The sequence below is a fragment of the Panulirus ornatus genome, chromosome 11, assembly GCF_036320965.1.
Source record: "Panulirus ornatus isolate Po-2019 chromosome 11, ASM3632096v1, whole genome shotgun sequence".
Classification (NCBI taxonomy): Eukaryota; Metazoa; Arthropoda; class Malacostraca; order Decapoda; family Palinuridae; genus Panulirus; species Panulirus ornatus.
In genome coordinates, this window is record NC_092234.1 from 3,365,352 (window position 1) to 3,385,382 (window position 20,031).

Here is a 20,031-nt window from a genome sequence, read left to right on the forward strand (position 1 = left end):
CTGTTGAAGTTCATGGTATCGTACGTTCAAGACATGCAGCAAGGGTCAGGTCTGGTGTCTTGACGTGAAGAAAAATTATCTTGTGTAATATGACATATCATGACCATGTGACATGACATAATGCTATCATTATGACCAAGTGTAACGTATTGTGACAACATGACATGACTTGGATGTAACTTGAGAAAATTACCTTTAGCATAACATGTCTCATGTAAACAATAACCACGTACTGCCATAATTTACCATGGCATGGGATAAAATTATGTGAATCAATATTAACATACCATGGCCTGACATGATTTGTAGTGACTGTAACATATCAAACCTTAGAGCACGATGGTACGACCCTCAAGTATTATCGTCTTCCAATGGACCTGACCATTAGAGTCAGGTTAAAGACCAGAACATCAAACTCGAGGGTCGTACTGTCGTCCTCATGGGTCGCTCCATCGGACACAAATGGTTGAAACCATGCTTAAGAGTTTGAACAACTGCCATGTAACTCTTGTGCCTTGTCCTTATCTAATACGAATTGATTTTACAGTTGTTGTTGCTGTCGGAGGACAGCAAGGCCCTGGAGGCCTTCATCTCGCCCCCGGTCCCTATCTACATGCAGTTCTGGCTTTTCAACGTCACCAACCCCGATGCCATTCACCGCGGCGCCACCCCCATCCTGCAGGAGGTCGGACCGTACACGTATGAGTGAGTGTCCCACTGCGTAGTGATGAGTTAAGCTTCGTGCCAGTGGCTATATAGAGGCAGGTAGTTGTATAGGAGCAATGTGATATTGTAAGGCAAACATGAGTTGTTGTTAGTAAGAGTTTTTGGTTGGTGTCGTGTGGCGGTTTTTAAAGGGGAGGAAATCATAACATTTTTTATTGTAGTTTGTCTTGTATGGTTGAGCTTTGTTGTTAGGGAAAGTTGTCATTTTAAAAGAATGAGGGAAAGGGCACTTTTAATAGGTTGTAGTCTGGCACAAGTCTTCTTGCTTGTCGTGACAGGGTGAATTTTGAAAATATAGTTGGTGGAGTGTCTAATAAAATGTGATTTGGAAGGACAAGAAACAGCATAATAGTACCATCATAGGGTTAAGATACTATCACACTATACCAGTACCAGCATAAGGATAAGAAACTATCATAACGTACCAATTAGTACAAGGGTGAGAAACTGTCATACCGTAGCAGCCTGCACAAGGCTAGACTGTCATACCGCACCAGTCTGCACAAGGATAAGAAACTGTCATGCCGTAGCAGTCAGCACAAGGGTAAGAAACTGTCATACCGTACCAGTCTGCACAAGGATAAGAAACTGTCATACCGCAGCAGTCAGCACAAGGGTAAGAAACTGTCATACCTTACCAGTCAGCACAAGGCTAGACTGTCATACCGTACCAGTCTGCACAAGCATAAGAAACTGTCATGCCGTAGCAGTCAGGACAAGGGTAAGAAACTGTCATACCTTACCAGTCAGCATAAGGCTAGACTGTCATACCATACCAGTCTGCACAAGGATAAGAAACTGTCATACCGTAGCAGTCAGCACAAGGGTAAGAAACTACCATATAGTACCAGTCAGCTCAAGGGTGAGAAGTTACCATACTGTACCGGTCAGCACAAAGGTAAGAAACTACCATACCATACCAATCACCACAAGGGTGAGAAACTATCATACCGAACCAGTCAGCACAAAGTTAAGAAACTAACTTACCATTCCAGTCAGCACAAGGGTAAGACTGCCATACCAGTCAGGACAAGGGTAAGAATAGCTTACCAGTCATCACAAGGGGAAACAAACTGTATCTCACAAATCAGAACAAGGGTGAGAAAACTTTACTAGTCAACACAAGGGTGAGAAACTACCTCACCAGTCAGTACAACGGTGACAAACAGTATCTTATCAGTCAGCACCGTGGTGACAAACAGTATCTCACCATTCAGCACAAAGGTGAAAAAACAGTATCTCACCAGTCAGCAGCACAAGAATGATGATACCATAAGTCACCACAAGGGTGATGATACCATAACAGTCACCACAAGGGTTGGAATACTGTATTAATCAGCACGTGGGTGAAAAACTTTACCTCCAGTCAGCACAGGGGTATGAAATAAAACTGTACCAATCCTAATACAGGATGAGAAACTGCAATTCTGTAGTCGCAAGTGTTAAACCAAGGACATGAAATTTTGAGTTCGGTGCTATGTATCCCCCAGACTTGGTCTGATTAGTTTGTGCCAGGTTTGGGATGTGTGCTTTAGAGGGAAGATTATGCTCTATATATTACATGTACATTCTGTATCATTATTAAGTTGGATTATGAAAAACAAATGAATAAAAAGGTTCCTCAACTGTACAGCATTTTATGCTGATTTTGTTGATCATCATGTAACCAGTGTATCTTACTTTGACCTAACCAATCGGGGAAAAATGTCAAAACCTGGATTTCTTTTCCTGAAACCATCAAAACATGGACACTGGGAGTTTTAAAAAGTCCCCTAGTTCTGTGGGATCCATGTTCAGGATATTTGGGTTAGGAAGGACATATTGTAGTACTTGTTTCTTGTATGTGAAATTTATTTGTTTCACAAGTCTTTCATGTAAATACAATTTCCTTTTTTAAATGATGCCTGAGGTTTTAGTACAATTAACAGGGAGAAGAGGTTAAAGTATGGCCTAAAGTGGGACCACAAGGAAGGAACAGTCACTTACCTGCAAAACAAAACCTATCATTTTGTTGAGGAGATGTCCAATGGTCTCACTGAGGGTGACCACATCACGACTATCAATGCTGTCATGGTTGTAAGTAGATTTACTGTGTATCTCTGTGTGAAAAGTGTAAACTCTTAAAATGAAGGGAAGAGGAGAGAACAAAGTTCAGACCGTAAGGTTATAGGTTAGAGTGTGGGAATATATGGGTCGTGAGTGTCATTTTGTGTTTATGTTACCTGTTTGTGCATATGGGAGAGTTTGACATCAGTGAGGCCCCATCTTTTGAACTCTGACATTAGTGAGCTTCTTAAAGTTATGTATGCTGCCAGCTTTCAACATTTCATTGCTTAGCATGTTTCAGTCATTCACCACCCTATTGCTGAAGCAGAACTTTTTTGCATTCTTCTATACAGGCTTCTTTTGCAGCTTCATGCTGTGCCTTTTGATAGCTGTGCTCCTGTATCTGTATGAACTGATCACTGTTGTCTCCATCAGACTACTTTAAAAAGTAAAGGCTGTGGTCACATCCTTAATCTTCTTTCCTTCATGGTATCTCAGTGTCTCCTTCCTCCCACTGTAGCTCATTTCCTTTTGCTTCAGGAAAAAAAAAAGTTTTGTTGCTTTCCTCTCAACCTTTCTTAGTTATTTCTTTGCTGCTTTAAATACAGCAACCAGACTCGAGAGACATTCTATCTTTGGTGTGATGTACATTGTTTACATTACCCATGTACTTGGATGCTTTTCTAATATATGCCAGCTGACAGTTTGACTCCTTAACAATGCTCCTGATGTGGGACTTTGGTGGCCGGCCTGGCACAATGTTGACTCCTAGATCTCTCATAGCCACACTCCTGTAGCTGATTTACTGCTGGATAATAATTATATTCAGGCCATTTTTAATTTATTTTTTACAATCCTCATTACTTTGCATTCATCATATTTCAGTTTCATTAACTACTCATCAGACCAACTTTGGAGAGTGTCTAGGTCTTGTCAGCTGATGCAATCCTCGCCATCCATAAATTCTTGTGACCTTAGCATCATCTGAAGACGTGTTCAGGTATGAGTTTAGTCCTTCTGGTAGGTCATTTACACATCTCAAGAAGAGCAGTAGTCCCTGGACTAAGTCTCCCCATATGAAAATGCTGCCAACCACCACCCAATTCAAGAATGATTCTCTGACTTGTGTGATTTCTAATCTTCCAGTAAGGTAATCTATTCAAGAGGTCTCTCTCTCTTATTCTTGCTTGAATATCCAGCAGTTTTTTAGCAGCCTTTTATGTGGTACACTATCAAATGATTTCTTGTAGTCCAAAAACAGTTTAGCTATCCTTTTCTTGTCTAAAATGGAGCTCACAGTCATAAACATTTAAGAGACTTGTTACATAGGACCTCCTTTCCCTGATTCCATTTTGCCTCTCACTAAGGTAGTTTCTCCTTTACAGATAGTCTTCCACTTTTTTTCAGATAATATTTTCCCCTGTTTTACAAACGGTGAGACTGGTTGGTTGTTAAGTGCACTGTATCAACCTCCTTTCTTAATAACAGGCAGAATGTTTTCCTTCTATTCCTTTGGCACTACTCTCAACTCTAGTGATACATTCAACAACATTCCATGCAACCTGTTGAGTGTACCCACACATTCCTTTGGCACATACAGAGAGATTTTGACAGGGCCCCGAACCTTATGTGGGTAAGGCATCTTAGCAACCTAAGCCTGGTTATGTTTCTTTTTCCATTATGGATGCTTCTTAAGATGTAGCGGCTGTAGTGTCCTCCAGAAGTGAAAACACCACTACACTTATTATTCAGCTCCTTGTTGTTTTTATCATTCTCGTTCATCTTTCCTTTAGCCTGATCCACTGATTTTTTACCAACAGTTTACTCGTGACAAACATATGGAAAATTCTTGGATTTTCTTGTGCATAGTGCACAGTATTCTTTCAGTTTTTACTTTTTATCTCTCATTATTTCAAAGTACAGCGTTCATTTCTTGTTTTCTCTTTAGTTTCAAAGGCCGTTTGGGGACTCTGTTGCCTCTGTCTCTTCAATAGTGCACTTCTAAGCCCTTTTGCATTTTTCATGCTACTGAATCATATCTATCACTTTGCCATCATGTCTTTCCTATTGCTAGCCAAGTGTATTGATGCTGTGGTTCCTTCATTACAGACTTCATAAAACCTTCTGTAGAAAAGGTCTGTACTCTAGTTCATGAACACCAATTCATGCCCTTAAAGAAATGATTCAACTCTACATAGTTACCATTTTTATATATCCTGTTTGAATCGAGTTTTTTCTCTGATCTCCCTCTTGTATGTAATTACTTATTTGCAATTCCTAATTGAAAGATGCAGGGAGTGAGTTCCAAACCTGTGCGATGCCATTTCCAAAACTTTCCTTACTATCATCTAACCTTTTAAACTTATGAATGCTGTCCATATTCACAATTTCATGACTTGGTTTATTTTATTCATCCATTACTCATATACTGCAGAAGGAGCACTAAATTCTTATACCATCTTTCACCCTTCTGTGGACCTTCTGTTTTTACTTCTTTGTGTTTGTGTGATATTCAAATATGAGAAAAATATCCATCTTAGTTTTGGCCTTATATAAAATCTGAACAGTTTACTGATTATATTCTTATCCAATACTTGAATGTTACTGCAGCATGCCTGCATGAGGTTACACCACAAATGAAAAGTCACCTTTGGAAAGGCTCAGATCTGCATCCTTTGTTAACTTCCACTCATATAATTCTTCATCCATTGAAAGATTTCCTGGTGTCTCCCTGAGATTTTTAGTTGATTCTTTTTAACAGTCATATATGTGGACAGCATAGAATTCCTTCTGGCAGTCCAAAAATACCCTCAATTTTCCACTCATAGGGAAACATCTTTTAGATATTCTGTACTATCATATAACTCTTTTCACATTTTGTGCTGTGTGTGTGTGTATGTACATGTATAAATGTTTGGGTGCTTGTACAAATGCATTCATGCTTTCAAGTGCAAATAAGTTTGATTAAGCATGTACAATTACCCCAGGATCTTTTCCTAAGAAAGAATCCCCTTGTCACCAAGGATCTATTTCCAGATGTTCCTGTCACCCACAACTGTGCTACTTCCTGTAGCAGGGAAATGTGGACTCCTTTGGAGCAAGAAGTTCTTTGATGGGACTGTATTCACAGTGATACAGGTTTGCCAAAGGTGACTTTTCACTTACAGTGGAGTCCAATAACACAAGCTTGTAGATATATAGGTGCAAGTGACTGTGCCCTTCTTCGTATGTTTATGATAATGTGTGGTTACTGTATTTCAAAGTCCTAATTGATGTATATTAAGTTAGAAAGGGCTTGCTTGTTTCTGGCATATTGCATGATTGTTTCAATTAGTATGAAAATGTTATCTCATAGAGCAAAAATGGGTATGTTTGAAGGAATAGTAGTTCCAGTGATGTTATATGGTTTGCGAGCCATGGGCTGTAGATAGGGTTGTACGGAGGAGGGTGGATGTGTTGGAAATCAAATGTTTGAGGACATGTGGTGTGAGGTGGTTTGATCAAGTAATTAATGAAAGGGTAAGAGAGATGTTTGGAAATAAAGAGTGGTTGAGAGAGCAGAAGAGGGTGTGTTGAAATGGTTTGGACGTATGGAGAGAACGAGTGAAGAAAAATTGACAAAGAGAATATGTGTGTCAGAGGTGGGGGTAACAAGGAGAAGTGGGAGACCAAATTGGAGGTGGATGGGTAGAATGAAAAAGATTTTGGGCAATCAGAGCCTGAACATTCAGGAAGGTGAGAGTTGTGCAAGGAATAGAGTGAATTGGAATGATGTAGTATACTGGGGGTCAATGTGCTGTCAGTGGACTGAACTAGGGCATGTGAAATGTCTGGGGTAAACCATGGAAAGGCCTGTGGGGCCTGGATATGTGTGTGTGTGTGTGTGTGTGTGTGTGTGTGTGTGTGTGCACCATCAGACAGCCTGCTTGAGGTTACATCATGAGGAAAGTTACCTTTAGGAAAGTTATATCATCATCAGTTAACAAAACAGAGTAGAGTCTCATCAAGGAACTTCCAACTTCAAAGAAGAACATCTTGTCCATGGAAGTGAGTGTAGCACACCCTTGGAGATGCAGGAACCAATGAAAAGTGATCCTTGAGTTATCACCAGGACTCTTTCTGAGGGGAGTCCTGAAGTATTATTACTATCATTGCTTTTGTTTTCTATTATTATTATTATAGTTATTTTTATTACTTTTATCATAATCAATATTACCATATTTTTTTCATATATACTGAGGCTAAGGATCACCTATCATGTGGGTTGTTTAACAGTATGTGTTGATAGATTAATGAGACAGCTTTTACTGTGGTTTTCCTTGTCATATTGTACAGCCCATAATGTCTCTGATCAGTATGGGTGTACCATTTGTCTTTCATCATCTATTTTTATATCCAAGTTCCTTTGCTTATTGTGTATATGTAAAGTGGTTATTCTTCACCACTCAGTCTGTGGCATCTCAAATTGAGAAGCTGGGGCCTGTGATGCAGTTGCTGGGGATGATGGCGTTTTTAAGGTTCAGGGAATCACTTTTCATCACACGGACGGTGGGCGAATTACTCTTCCATGGCTACAAGGAGCCACTCCTGGCTGAACTCATCAAGTATGTTGATGACCCAACCAATTCCAACGGCAGATTTGGCTTCTTCTATCCAGTGAGTGTTGGATAGTTCTTGGAAATGTTGATCCTGGCTTGCATGCCCCTGCTAAAATGCATGAAAAATTTTCTAATGTTATGCAGAAGACATTGCGAATTAGTGAGCATCTTCTAGAATTTTCTTTGGAATTCACTTTTGTATGTGTAAAGTTTTTATGTGCAGTATTTCTAAGCTGTAAACATTAAGATTTGTTTAATAGATGACTTGAATGGATTACAGATGCTCATACTATGCTCTTCAAGTGAAATTCACAGTATGGTGTACATTGTGAAGTGCAAATATAAGTACTGATAAGTTTCCAGTTATCAAAATCATTAAGCTAGTTCCCTCATGTGTCATACATTAATGTTTAGTTGTAACTATAAATCCCCACAGTTACCACCATACAAGTTACAGACTTCAGAAAAACCTGAATTACTTTCATGCAGCTCTCTCCAGTATAGATTTTACAAGTACATATTGAATCTGCACTGCTTTTTCGGAAGGTATTGACATAATGAGTCCCATAAATCATACAGGCTTAGATCACATAATGATCTCCTGTTGACTAAACACAAGAACCTTATGCCACTGAAAAAGTTTTACCTCATTAACAAATTATTCCATAACCCCCGAAGGATTTCTTTATATAAAAAGGCGTGTGAGGTTTACTGTCACCTCAGAAAAGTTATATAGTTATAAGAATGAAAACAAAACCCACGACTTATACTGTGTAGATGAGACAGTGTAACACAAATGACTTGGTACTTTTGGTTCAGATGAGTTTATGTTTGGTGGAGTGGAGTTTAAGACTGAGTTAGGGAGCAGTTATTTAGTGATTGTCAAGTAATTACAGTATGTATATGATGTGCCATGCAGGGAAGAGGATCATTGTGAATATAGGTTGCTGAAATTTGAGACGGGTGAGCTTTCTACTTCCACCAACTCTAAAACAGGTTAGCAGAGAAAGAGAATATGACCCAAATTTCTCAAGCTTATAGTAGAAGGTAAATAAGTGGGACAGGGAAGGGAGTCTGGAAATCCTCCCCTCTTATTCACCTCTTTGTAAGAGTAGGAACACAAGGAAACATGTGAGGATCATTCCTCGAAGTCTCTCTCATCTATTTAAAGTACAACCCTTGAACGTCTTTTATCGGGCTCATGCATTTTCGAGGCTATACTCCATACAGGAATAGGGTATAATAATGGACTTCTTTAGAGCAAGATGTTCCTTGATGAGACTCTTCCTCTTGCCAGCTGTGTTGAAGGCTATTTCTCACCTTCTGAGTCCTGTAATACCTGTATGTATTCCCCGCTTGTCATAGGAGGCAACTCAGGTGGGTGGGAGCGGGTGGTTGGAAATCCTCTTTTCTTGTATCACTGTCCAAAAGAAGGAACAGAGCAAGGAGCCAAGTGAGGAATTTTCCCTCTAAGGCTCTGTCATCTGTTCTTAACACTACCTCGCTAATGCGGGAAATGGCAAATATGTATGAAAAAAAGGTAATGTTTATGTGCAGGTATGGGCATTTATGTGTGTATGTGTATATGAGTGGATAGGCCATTCTTCATCTGTTTCATAGCGCTACCTCTCAGATGCGGGAAAGGGCGAGTATGCAGTCTGTTGGGAATGAGAGGGCCTGGGAAGTGAGTCAGTTGTTGTTCGCCGATGATACAGCTCTAGTAGCTGATTCGAGTGAGAAACTGCAGAAGTTGGTGACTGAGTTTGGAAAAGTGTGTGAAAGGAGAAAGTTGAGATTAAATGTGAATAAGAGCAGGTTTAATAGGTTCAGTAGTGTTGAGAGACATGTTAATTGGGATGTAACTTTGAATGGTGAAAAACGGGGAAGTGAAGTGTTTTAGATATCTGGGAGTGGGCTTAGCAGTGAATGGAACCATGGAAGTGGAAATGAGTCACAGGGTGGGTGAGGGGGTGAAGGTTCTGGGAGCAATGAAGAATTTGTGGTAGGAGAGAATGTTATCTCAGAGCAAAAATGGGTATGTTTGAAGCAGTAGTAATTCCAACAATGTTATATGGTTGTGAGGCATGGACTATAGATAGAGTTATACGGAGGAGGGTGGATGTGTATATATATATATATATATTTTTTTTTCCGCTGTCTCCTGCGTTTGCGAGGTAGCGCAAGGAAACAGACGAAAGAAATGGCCCAACCCACCCCCATACACATGTATATACATATGTCCACACACGCAAATATACATACCTACACAGCTTTCCATGGTTTATCCCAGACGCTTCACATGCCCTGATTCAATCCACTGACAGCACGTCAACCCCGGTATACCACATCGGTCCAATTCACTCTATTCGTTGCCCTCCTTTCACCCTCCTGCATGTTCAGGCCCCGATCACACAAAATCTTTTTCACTCCATCTTTCCACCTCCAATTTGGTCTCCCACTTCTCCTCGTTCCCTCCACCTCCGACACATATATCCTCTTGGTCAATCTTTCCTCACTCATTCTCTCCATGTGCCAAAACCATTTCAAAACACCGTCTTCTGCTCTCTCAACCACGCTCTTTTTATTTCCACACATCTCTCTTACCCTTACGTTACTTACTCGATCAAACCACCTCACACCACACATTGTCCTCAAACATCTCATTTCCAGCACATCCATCCTCCTGCGCACAACTCTATCCATAGCCCACACCTCGCAACCATACAACATTGTTGGAACCACTATTCCTTCAAACATACCCATTTTTGCTTTCCAAGATAATGTTCTCGACTTCCACACATTCTTCAAGGCTCCCAGGATTTTCGCCCCCTCCCCCACCCTATGATCCACTCCCACTTCCATGGTTCCATCCGCTGCCAGATCCACTCCCAGATATCTAAAACACTTTACTTCCTCCAGTTTTTCTCCATTCAAACTTACCTCCCAATTGACTTGACCCTCAACCCTACTGTACCTAATTACCTTGCTCTTATTCACATTTACTCTTAACTTTCTTCTTTCACACACTTTACCAAACTCAGTCACCAGCTTCTGCAGTTTCTCACATGAATCAGCCACCAGCGCTGTATCATCAGCGAATAGATGGGCCATTTTTTGTCTGTTTCCTGAAACAGGAAACAGCAGTTAAGTATAATAAATGAATATATATTTATTGTTATACTTGCGTGCTGTTTCCCACGTCAAAAAGGTAGCGCCAGGAAGGAAATGAAGAATAGCCCATCCACTCATATACACATGTATATACATAAATGCCCATACACACACACACACACACACACACATGAATAAATATACACTGACATATACATATATATACACATATACTTATTCATACTTGCTTGTCTTTATTCATTCCTCTTGCCATCCCGACCTACAGGAAACAGCATTGCTACCCCCCAGCTTCAGCAAGGTAGCACCAGGAAAACAGGCCCCACTTGTTCACACACAGTCTCTAGCTGCCATGTGTAATGCACCAAAACCACAGCTCTCTATCCATGTCCAGGCCCCACAGATCTTTTCATGGTTTACCCCAGATGTTTCAAATGCCCTGGTTCAGTCCATTTACAGTATGTCGACTCCGGTATACCACATTGTTCCAGTTCACTCTATTTCTTGCACACCTCTTGCCCTCCTGTATGTTCAGGCCCTGATTGCGCATAACCTTTTTCCCTCCATCCTTCCACCTCCAATTTGGTCTCCTGCTTCTTATTCCCTCCACCTCTGACACACATATCCTCTTTGTCAATATTTCCTTACTCATTCTCTCCATATGTCCAAACCATTTCAACACACCCTCTTACACTTTATCAACCACACACTTTTTTCTTTCCACACATCTCTCTTACCTTTTCGTTACTTACTTGATTAAACCACCTCACACCACATATTGTCCTCAGACATTTCAATTCCAACACATCCACCCTCCTCCGTGCAACCCTATCTATAGCCCATGCCTCACAACCATATAACATTGTTGGAACTACTATTCCTTCAAACATACCCATTTTTGCTCTCCGAGATAACACTCTCTCCTTCCACACATTCTTCATCGCTCCCAGAACCTTTGTCCCCTCCTATGACTCACTTTCACTTCCATAGTTCCATTCACTACTAAGTATGTGCATGTATAGTATATACGTATATGCTGGTATTCCCTAACTCTGCTTACAAATTGTAACACAGTGAGTGAGAAGTCACCTTCATTGAGGCTATCATCATTGTTGGACAGGAAGTACAGCATCATGAAGGGCCTATCCACTTTACCTGTTATGTAGGGTGAAGTTTTAAAAGTTGCAGGAGCCCCGTAATAGGGGTTCTGAGTGTGCCAAATGACAAAGTAACTCTGTACCAGTATGAGTGTATTTGGGGAGAAAGGTAAACATGTTGAAACTATGAATCATATGTTTATTGATGTCTTGGTTACTAATGGAAAGAGAGAAAGCTGGACTTTTTTCCCCCAGCAGTAACTAATTACATAAATTTGCACTTAATTATTTGTATGTTGTTTGTATCGGCCAAATAATTTCATTGTCATGGAGTACTATTATTACCAAGTATGTGCCCTTTCATTGTTTTCTGAATTCATACACTCTGATATCGTAAGATCATAGGGTGTTTTCAAATGTAATATGAATTTTATTTCTTTACTTTTTCACTTTGTTCCCGTCTGTCGTAGAATTAGTATCTTGCCTCTGCATGTTTGCTCTGCATGTTTGCAATTTAAGTAAGTAGATATAAATATGAAAGGTCTAATTTTGTCATTAGTTTTCACATTTGATCCTTCTGCCTCAGTTTTTGAAATCACCCAAAGACGGTCATTATTATAGGGACTATTATATTCCCATATACTTAGTTATGAAGTATTTCATGAGGGTTTATATTTTCATTGCAACACATTGTACATGCTTTGTGTACATCAGAATTAGTGTTATTTCATGATATCTCTCATGTCCTTACTTTTTTGCTCTCTGTTTTAGATGTAGCATGTTCTGCATGTCTGCAGTTTAGAAATGTAAGTGTGAAAGATACTTTTTCATAGATTACATTAATGTGAGTGACCTCTTAACTACAAAATGGCAATCCAGAATGGTGTGGAGGAGGATGCCATTTTTTAATTCTCACAAGCAAATTTTCTTGGAAAATTTGGTATTCAAGAGCTTAAAGTGACTTTTGTTGGACTTTGAGGTAAAGATTATTAATAAATGTAAGGAAGATGAGAAAAAATTTGTATAGCTGGATGAGATTTTATATGGATACAGCACCACAAGAAATGAGAAATACAAATAATAGCTCAATCGTCTGCTCTTCATGCTACCGTGCTCAATTGGGAAAATTAACTCAAAAAAAGAAAGAATTTAGAAACAAAGAATCTGTGACAATTATGTGTTTTGGTGTCTGTCTTGTTTTATACAGTACCATGCATGGATTTCCTTGTATTTTGGTTGAAGGGAATGTTTAGATATTTTGCTATTGCTTTAGATAAACCATAAATGCTTTTAATTTCTAATGTTAAGTCAAGTTGCTTTCAAGTTCAGATGGATACTTTCAGAAACTAGCAAAATATCTTGCTCTTGTACAACTGATTACCATAATAACAGTTTCCATAGTTTAAAAGCAGCATGTTAATATGAAGCATTTTGCACTCTTTTCTGAACACTTATAGACTTTTAGAACCTTTCCATTTAACCCTGCATGCATTTTCATCACAGCTTGTTATCCCTTTATTTTCTTTTTTGCTGTTGACATATAGATTGCATCAGAAGTATTTGGCAGCCAGAGTGACCCAATACTGAAAACAGTCTGGAGCCAACTAGAAAATGGAATGGATCTGTTTGAAGACCACACTGCCGGAGAGCTCCTCTTCTATGGTTATCCCTTGCCACAGTTCGACTTCGACTTCTCAGATCTGTTTCCAGATTCAAATTTGACAGATGGATGGAGTGGTTCAATATATGAAATCTTAGAAGTTATGAATGCTACAGATATTCCAGAGTGGTTGGCAGAGAACAAACTGGGTTTCTTTTATGGGGTTAGTTTTATAGCAATAACAATGTAATTTACAGATTGTATTTTTTTTATTATTATACTTTGTAGCTGTCTCCTACGTTAGTGAGGTAGCGCAAGGAAACAGATGAAAGAATGGCCCAACCCACCCACATGCACATCCACACACGCACATATACATGCCTACACATTTCACCGTATACATATATATACATACACAGACATATACATATATACACATGTACATAATTCATACTTGTTGCCTTTATTCATTCCTGTCGCCACACCGCCACACATGAAATGATACCCTCCTCCCCCCGCACACGAGCGAGGTAGCGCTAGGAAAAGACAACAAAGGCCAAATTTATTCCCACACAGTCTCTGGCTTTCATGTATAATGCACCGAAATCACAGCTCCCTTTTAACTTCCAGGCCCCACAAAACTTTCCATGGTTTACCCCAGACGCTTCACATGCCCTGGTTCAATCCATTGACAGCACGTCGACCCCAGTATATCACATCGTTCCGATTCACTCTATTCCTTGCACGCCTTTCACCCTCCTGCATGTTCAGGCCCCGATCGCTCAAAATCTTTTTCACTCCATCCTTCCACCTCCAATTTGGTCTCCCACTTCTTCTCGTTCCCTCCACCTTTGACACATATATCCTCTTTGTCAATCTTTCCTCACTCATTCTCTCCATGTGACCAAACCATTTCAACACACCCTCTTCTGCTCTATTCCCACACAGTCTCTGGCTTTCATGTATAATGCACCGAAATCACAGCTCCCTTTTAACTTCCAGGACCCACAAAACTTTCCATGGTTTACCCCAAACGCTTCACATGCCCTGGTTCAATCCATTGACAGCACGTCGACCCCAGTATATCACATCGTTCCGATTCACTCTATTCCTTGCACGCCTTTCACCCTCCTGCATGTTCAGGCCCCGATTGCTCAAAATCTTTCTCACTCCATCCTTCCACCTCCAATTTGGTCTCCCACTTCTTCTCGTTCCCTCCACCTTTGACACATATATCCTCTTTGTCAATCTTTCCCCACTCATTCTCTCCATGTGACCAAACCATTTCAACACACCCTCTTCTGCTCTCTCAACCACACTCTTTTTATTACCATACATTTCTCTTACCCTTTCATTACTTACTTGATCAAACCACCTTACACCACATATTGTCCTAAAACATCTCGTTTCCAACACATCCACCCTCCTCTGAACAACCCTATCTATAGCTTACGCCTTGCAACAATATAACATTGTTGGAACCACTATTCCTTCAAACATACCCATTTTTGCTTTCCGAGATAATGTTCTCACCTTCCAAACATTTTTCAATGCTCTTTGAACCCTTGACCCCTCCCCCACCCTGTGACTCACTTCCACTTCCATGGTTCCATCCTCTGCCAAATCCACTTCCAGATATCTAAGACACTTTACTTCCTCCAGTTTTTCTCCATTCAAACTTACCTCCCAATTGACTTGTCCCTCAACCCTACTATACCTAATAACCTTGCTCTTATTCACATTTACTCTCAGCTTTCTTCTTTCACACACTTTACCAAACTGAGTCACCAGCTCCTGCAGTTTCTCACCTGAATCAGCCACCAGTGCTGTATCATTAACAAACAATAACTGACTCACTTCCCAAGCCCTCTCATCCACAACAGACTGTATACTTGCCCCTCTCTCCAAAACTCTTGCACTCACCTCCCTAACAACCCCATCCATACACAAATTAAACAACCATGAAGACATCAAGCACCTTTGCCGCAAACCAACATTCACTGGGAACCTATCACTTTTCTCTCTTCCTACTCGTACACATGCCTTACATTCTTGATGAAAACTTTTCAATGCTTCTAGCAACATGCCTCCCACACCATATATTCTTAATACCTTCCACAGAGCATCTCTATCAACTCTATCATATGCCTTCTCCAGATCCATAAATGCTACATACAAATCCATTTGTTTTTTAAGTATTTCTCACATACATTCTTCAAAGCAACCACCTGATCCACACATCCTCTACCACTTCTGAAACCAAACTGCTCTTCCCCAATCTGATGCTCTGTACATGGCTTCACGCTCTCAATCAATACCCTCCCATACAATTTCCCAGGAATACTCAACAAGCCTATACCTCTGTAATTTGAACACTCACCTTTATCCCCTTTGCAAGAGGTCAAAAGAAAGGTGCAAGAGGTGAAAAAGAGGGCAAATAAGAGTCGGGGTAAGAGAGTATCATTAAATTTTAGGGAGAATGAAAAGATGTTTTGGAAGGAGGTAAATAAAGTGCAGAAGACAAGAGAACAAATGGGAACATTGGTGAAGGGGGCTAATGGGGAGGTAATAACAAGTAGTGGTGATGTGAGGAGATGGAGTGAGTATTTTGAAGGTTTGTTGAATGTCTTAGATGATAGAGTGGCAGATATAGGGTGTTTTGGTTGAGGTGGTGTGCGAAGTGAAAGGGTAAGGGAGAATGGTTTGGTAAACAGAGAAGAGGTAGTGAAAGCTTTGTGGAAGATGAAAGCCAGCAAGGTGGTGGGTTTGGATGGTATTGCAGTGGAATTTATTAAAAAAGGGTGTGACTGTGTTGTTGACTGGTTGGTGAGGATATTCAATGTATGTATGGCTCATGGTGAAGTGCCTGAGGATTGGCGTAATGCATGCATAGTGCCATTGTTAAAGATTTTAATGATATAATATTGGAATAGACCCCCATTACTCATGGGCCACATGCATAGTAAAAGTGTATGTGGTCTTAGAATATCTTTAACACCTGAAGAATGTGTTAAAGATTTTTCAGTTGGTGGATGTAACTTACATTGACAGACTTGACAACCCTGAAAGTTGATAGGCCAAAAGCCCAACCAACCAACCCATTACTATATTCCAATACAGGTTGAAGATCTTCCACTTCATATTGGGATTAATTGTTATGTAAGATGAAGTTGGAGGAGAGAAGTATACTTTAGTCATAAAATAAGCTTCACATTGTTATTGTCAGAGACTAAGCAGCTATTTTCAGCTTTCCTGATAGACTATAATGTTGAATTATTACATACATGTGAAGAGGCAAAGTCCTCTTCGTTTTTCATTAGAAAGATCTTATCTATTCATGTATTCATGCTGTGTGCTTTTTCATATTGTAGCAACATATTGTAGCTGCAAAATGCAAAACATTCTTTTGGAAGTGTATATGCCTTCCTGATAATTTAGAAAATGGTTATAAAATAGTCTTACAAGTATAGTCATAGGCTATGTATTTGAATAGACTGTAAGTATGATACTCAATGTGGCAGCAGGGAGGGGAAAGGTACAATGAAAGGGTTCTTAGTGGGGTCCATGGTGGAGTTAGGTGGGAGATAGGTGAATTTTAGAAATTCAGAGTACAGCAGAGGCCAACGCATGACTGGTAGATGCTGGTTTTAAGATGAGATAATTTTGTTTATACATGGTTTCATTACATCACTGTTTTGGTTAGGGTCTCCTGCACTGTAGTACTGTGTGAATCACTGGTGTATAGTTTTTGCATAATACACATTAGTTGCTAGAAAGTAAGACTCTTCTCTATGTAGCATACTGATCCATGTAAGACTTTCCTATACACAGCTAGTGCAAATCCTTATAATGATAATTCACCCCATGTAGAACAACTCTTTCCATCCTTGCACTATACTTTTAACTCTTACAGCATTATATGAATGGCCCAACTCCTGCTTTCTAACTGGAACGTTCTAGAAAACTGGAAAAAGTTTTCAGTATTTGATCATGGCAATAAATAAGATGCATATTCCTGAACTAGAAAATGTAATGCCCAGTAGAATAAAAATAACTTGTGTTTGCTGAGATGTTAAAGTTGTTTGTTAGGCAGCACAGGTTTGCTGATGAATAACACACATAAGGCATTTACATTTTCACAAAATAAGCAATGAGCAATTTAATATGTTTCCATTTGCAGGAAGTAATTTTATGCAGGAAATATTGTTTGCCATCAAACTTTTTTCATATACACTCAATCCTTACTTGGCCAGTGTCATGGTATATGTACTATAGGGTTATCAGACATTATCATTTGATGTTTCAACTTTTTTTTTTTTTTTGCTTACATTAGGAGTTTGTAAAATTAATCTGCTCTGTAAAGGTTAATTTAAGGAGGATTAAATGATGTGCAAGGACAGTATATATGAAAAGTGAATGCATTTAAAAAGATTTGTACCTTAAAGTATGAATCCCTTAAGGTCACTAATTCAGTTTTTGACAAAACATACATGCTTATAGCTCATTCATAAGACTAGTTATGGAATATCTTTCCACTTCACTACTTCATTACATGTGTTATTTAGAAATCCAGATTGGAAGTTATTTAGTTATCTCCTTCAGCGTAACAACACCAATGATGGGACTTACAAAGTAATGACTGGGGAGAAGAATATGAACAATTATCAGTACATCCAGGAGTGGGCTGGCAAACACACCCTTGCCTTTTGGAACAGCCCCTACTGCAACATGATTAATGGGACAGATGGCTCTCAGTACCCACCTAAAGTTACTCCTAATGACATACTCCGAGTCTTTACATCAGAACTCTGCAGGTAGGATATATGCATTATTTTCATATCCAAGATATTACGTCACATTCTCTATTTTGCATCAGAGACATATCTCGTATACTTATTGATATTTTTGGTAGATATAGTATTATCACTTACAGCATGTTGCCATGGGCGGCACTTTGCAGGTCACTTTACTTTGTATATGAGAAGGAGCTTGATGTCCATGGCATCCACACTTATCGATTCATTCCACCTCGAGACATGCTGGAGGACCCCAAAATTAACCCAGATAACCTTTGCTACTGTTACCCTGACGAGGATCATTGCCTGGGAGCTGGTATGCTTAATATGGCACCATGTACAATGGGTAAGTCCCATCATATGTGAACATAAAGGTGTTCAATATACACAGTGTGTTGGGTAAATTACAAATCTGTTTGATCTGTGGGGATTCCAATGAGTACCTGAGTTTTTTAAAATGTAGGGCTAATGCATAATGCTTGATGACTTACCATTTTTCTCTACCACCATACTCAAAATAATTATGTGTCCTATGTGTTCTAAGTTGATATGAGTCTGACCTCATCTGTATACAGTAGTACCTCACTTCAAACAATGTGTTCCTAGATGATGGTATTTAGAGCAAACCTTTTTTAACACAATACAAAAGGAGAAATGGCATGTTTCAAACCCTGTCCCAACCCCATACTATTTATGCCTTTCTTCAGTAACTGACACAATGGACACAATACATAAATATTCAGTAATATAAGAGGAGTGTGGTTTCAGAAGTGGTAGAGGATGTGTGGATCAGGTGTTTGCTTTGAAGAATGTGTGTGAGAAACACTTAGAAAAGCAGATGGATTTGTATATAGCATTAATGGATTTGGAGAAGGCATATGATGGGGTTGATAGAGATGCTTTGTGGAAGGTCTTAAGATTATTTGGTGTGGGAGGTAAGTTGCTAGAAGCAGTGAAAAGCTATTACCAAGGACGTAAGACATGTGTATGAGTAGGAAGAGATGTGGATGTCAGTCTGCGGCAGGGGTGTGTGATGTCCCCATGGTTGTTTAATTTGTTTATGGATGGAGTGGTTAGGGAGGTAAATGAAAGTTTTGGAGAGAGGGGATATTATGCAGTCTTTTGGGGATGAGAGGGCCTGCGAAGTGAGTCAGTTGTTATTCGCCGATGATGCAGCTCTAGTGGCTGATATGAATGAGAAACTGCAGAAGTTGGTGACTGAGTTTTGGAAAAGTGTGTGAAAGGAGAAAGTTGAGAGTAAATGTGAATAAGAGCAAGGTCATTAGGTTCAGTAGGGGTGAAGGACAGGTTCATTGGGTTGTACGTTTAAATGGAGAAAAATTGGAGGAAGTGAAATGCTTAGGTATCTGGGAGTGGACTTAGCAGCAATTGGAACCATAGAAGTGGAAGTGAGTTATAGGGTGGGGGAGGGGGCAAAGGTTCTGGAAGTGATGGAGAATGTGTGGAAGGAGAGAATGTTATATTATAGAGCAAAAATGGGTATATTTGAAGGAATAGTAGTTCCAACAGTATTATATGGTTGTGAGGCATGGACTATATGGAAAAGGTTATACGGAGGAGGGTGGATGTGTTGGAAATGAAATGTTTGAGGACAATATGTGGTGAGGTGGTTTGATCGAGTAAGTAATGAAAGGGTAAGAGAGATGTCTGGAAATAAAAAGAGTGGTTGAGAGAGCAGAAGAGGGTGTGTTGAAATGTTTTGGAAATATGGAGAGAATGAGTGAGGAAATATTGACAAAGAGGATATATGTGTCAGAGGTGGAAGGAACAAGGAGAAGTGGGAGAGCAAATTGAAGGTGGAAGGATGGAGTGAAGAAGATTTTGCACTATTGGGGCCTAAACATACAGGTGGGTGAGAGGCTTGCAAGGAATAGAGTGAATTGGAACAATGTGGTATACCAGGGTCAGTGTGCTGTCAGTGGACTGCAACAGGGTATATAGATATATATATATATATATATATATATTTTTTTTTTCATACTATTCGCCATTTCCCGCGTTAGCAAGGTAGCGTCAAG

At 39.7% G+C, this 20,031-nt stretch overlaps 1 protein-coding gene across 3 annotated transcripts in view; it reads left to right on the forward strand.

Annotated features, from left to right (window-relative positions):
- The window catches only part of LOC139751205 (lysosome membrane protein 2-like), a 73,756-nt gene that overhangs the window by 30,854 nt on the left and 22,871 nt on the right, over nt 1–20,031 (forward strand). Inside the window, exons 3-8 of one of the 3 annotated variants that reach the window (XM_071666380.1) lie at nt 548–705; nt 2,655–2,802; nt 7,222–7,428; nt 13,141–13,419; nt 17,799–18,010; nt 18,157–18,338. In XM_071666380.1, coding sequence (XP_071522481.1) covers nt 548–705; nt 2,655–2,802; nt 7,222–7,428; nt 13,141–13,419; nt 17,799–18,010; nt 18,157–18,338 — 1,186 coding nt within the window. The remainder of the gene's footprint in view (nt 1–547; nt 706–2,654; nt 2,803–7,221; nt 7,429–13,140; nt 13,420–17,798; nt 18,011–18,156; nt 18,339–20,031) is intronic. The other 2 variants (XM_071666381.1, XM_071666382.1) reach the window with 2 other exon arrangements.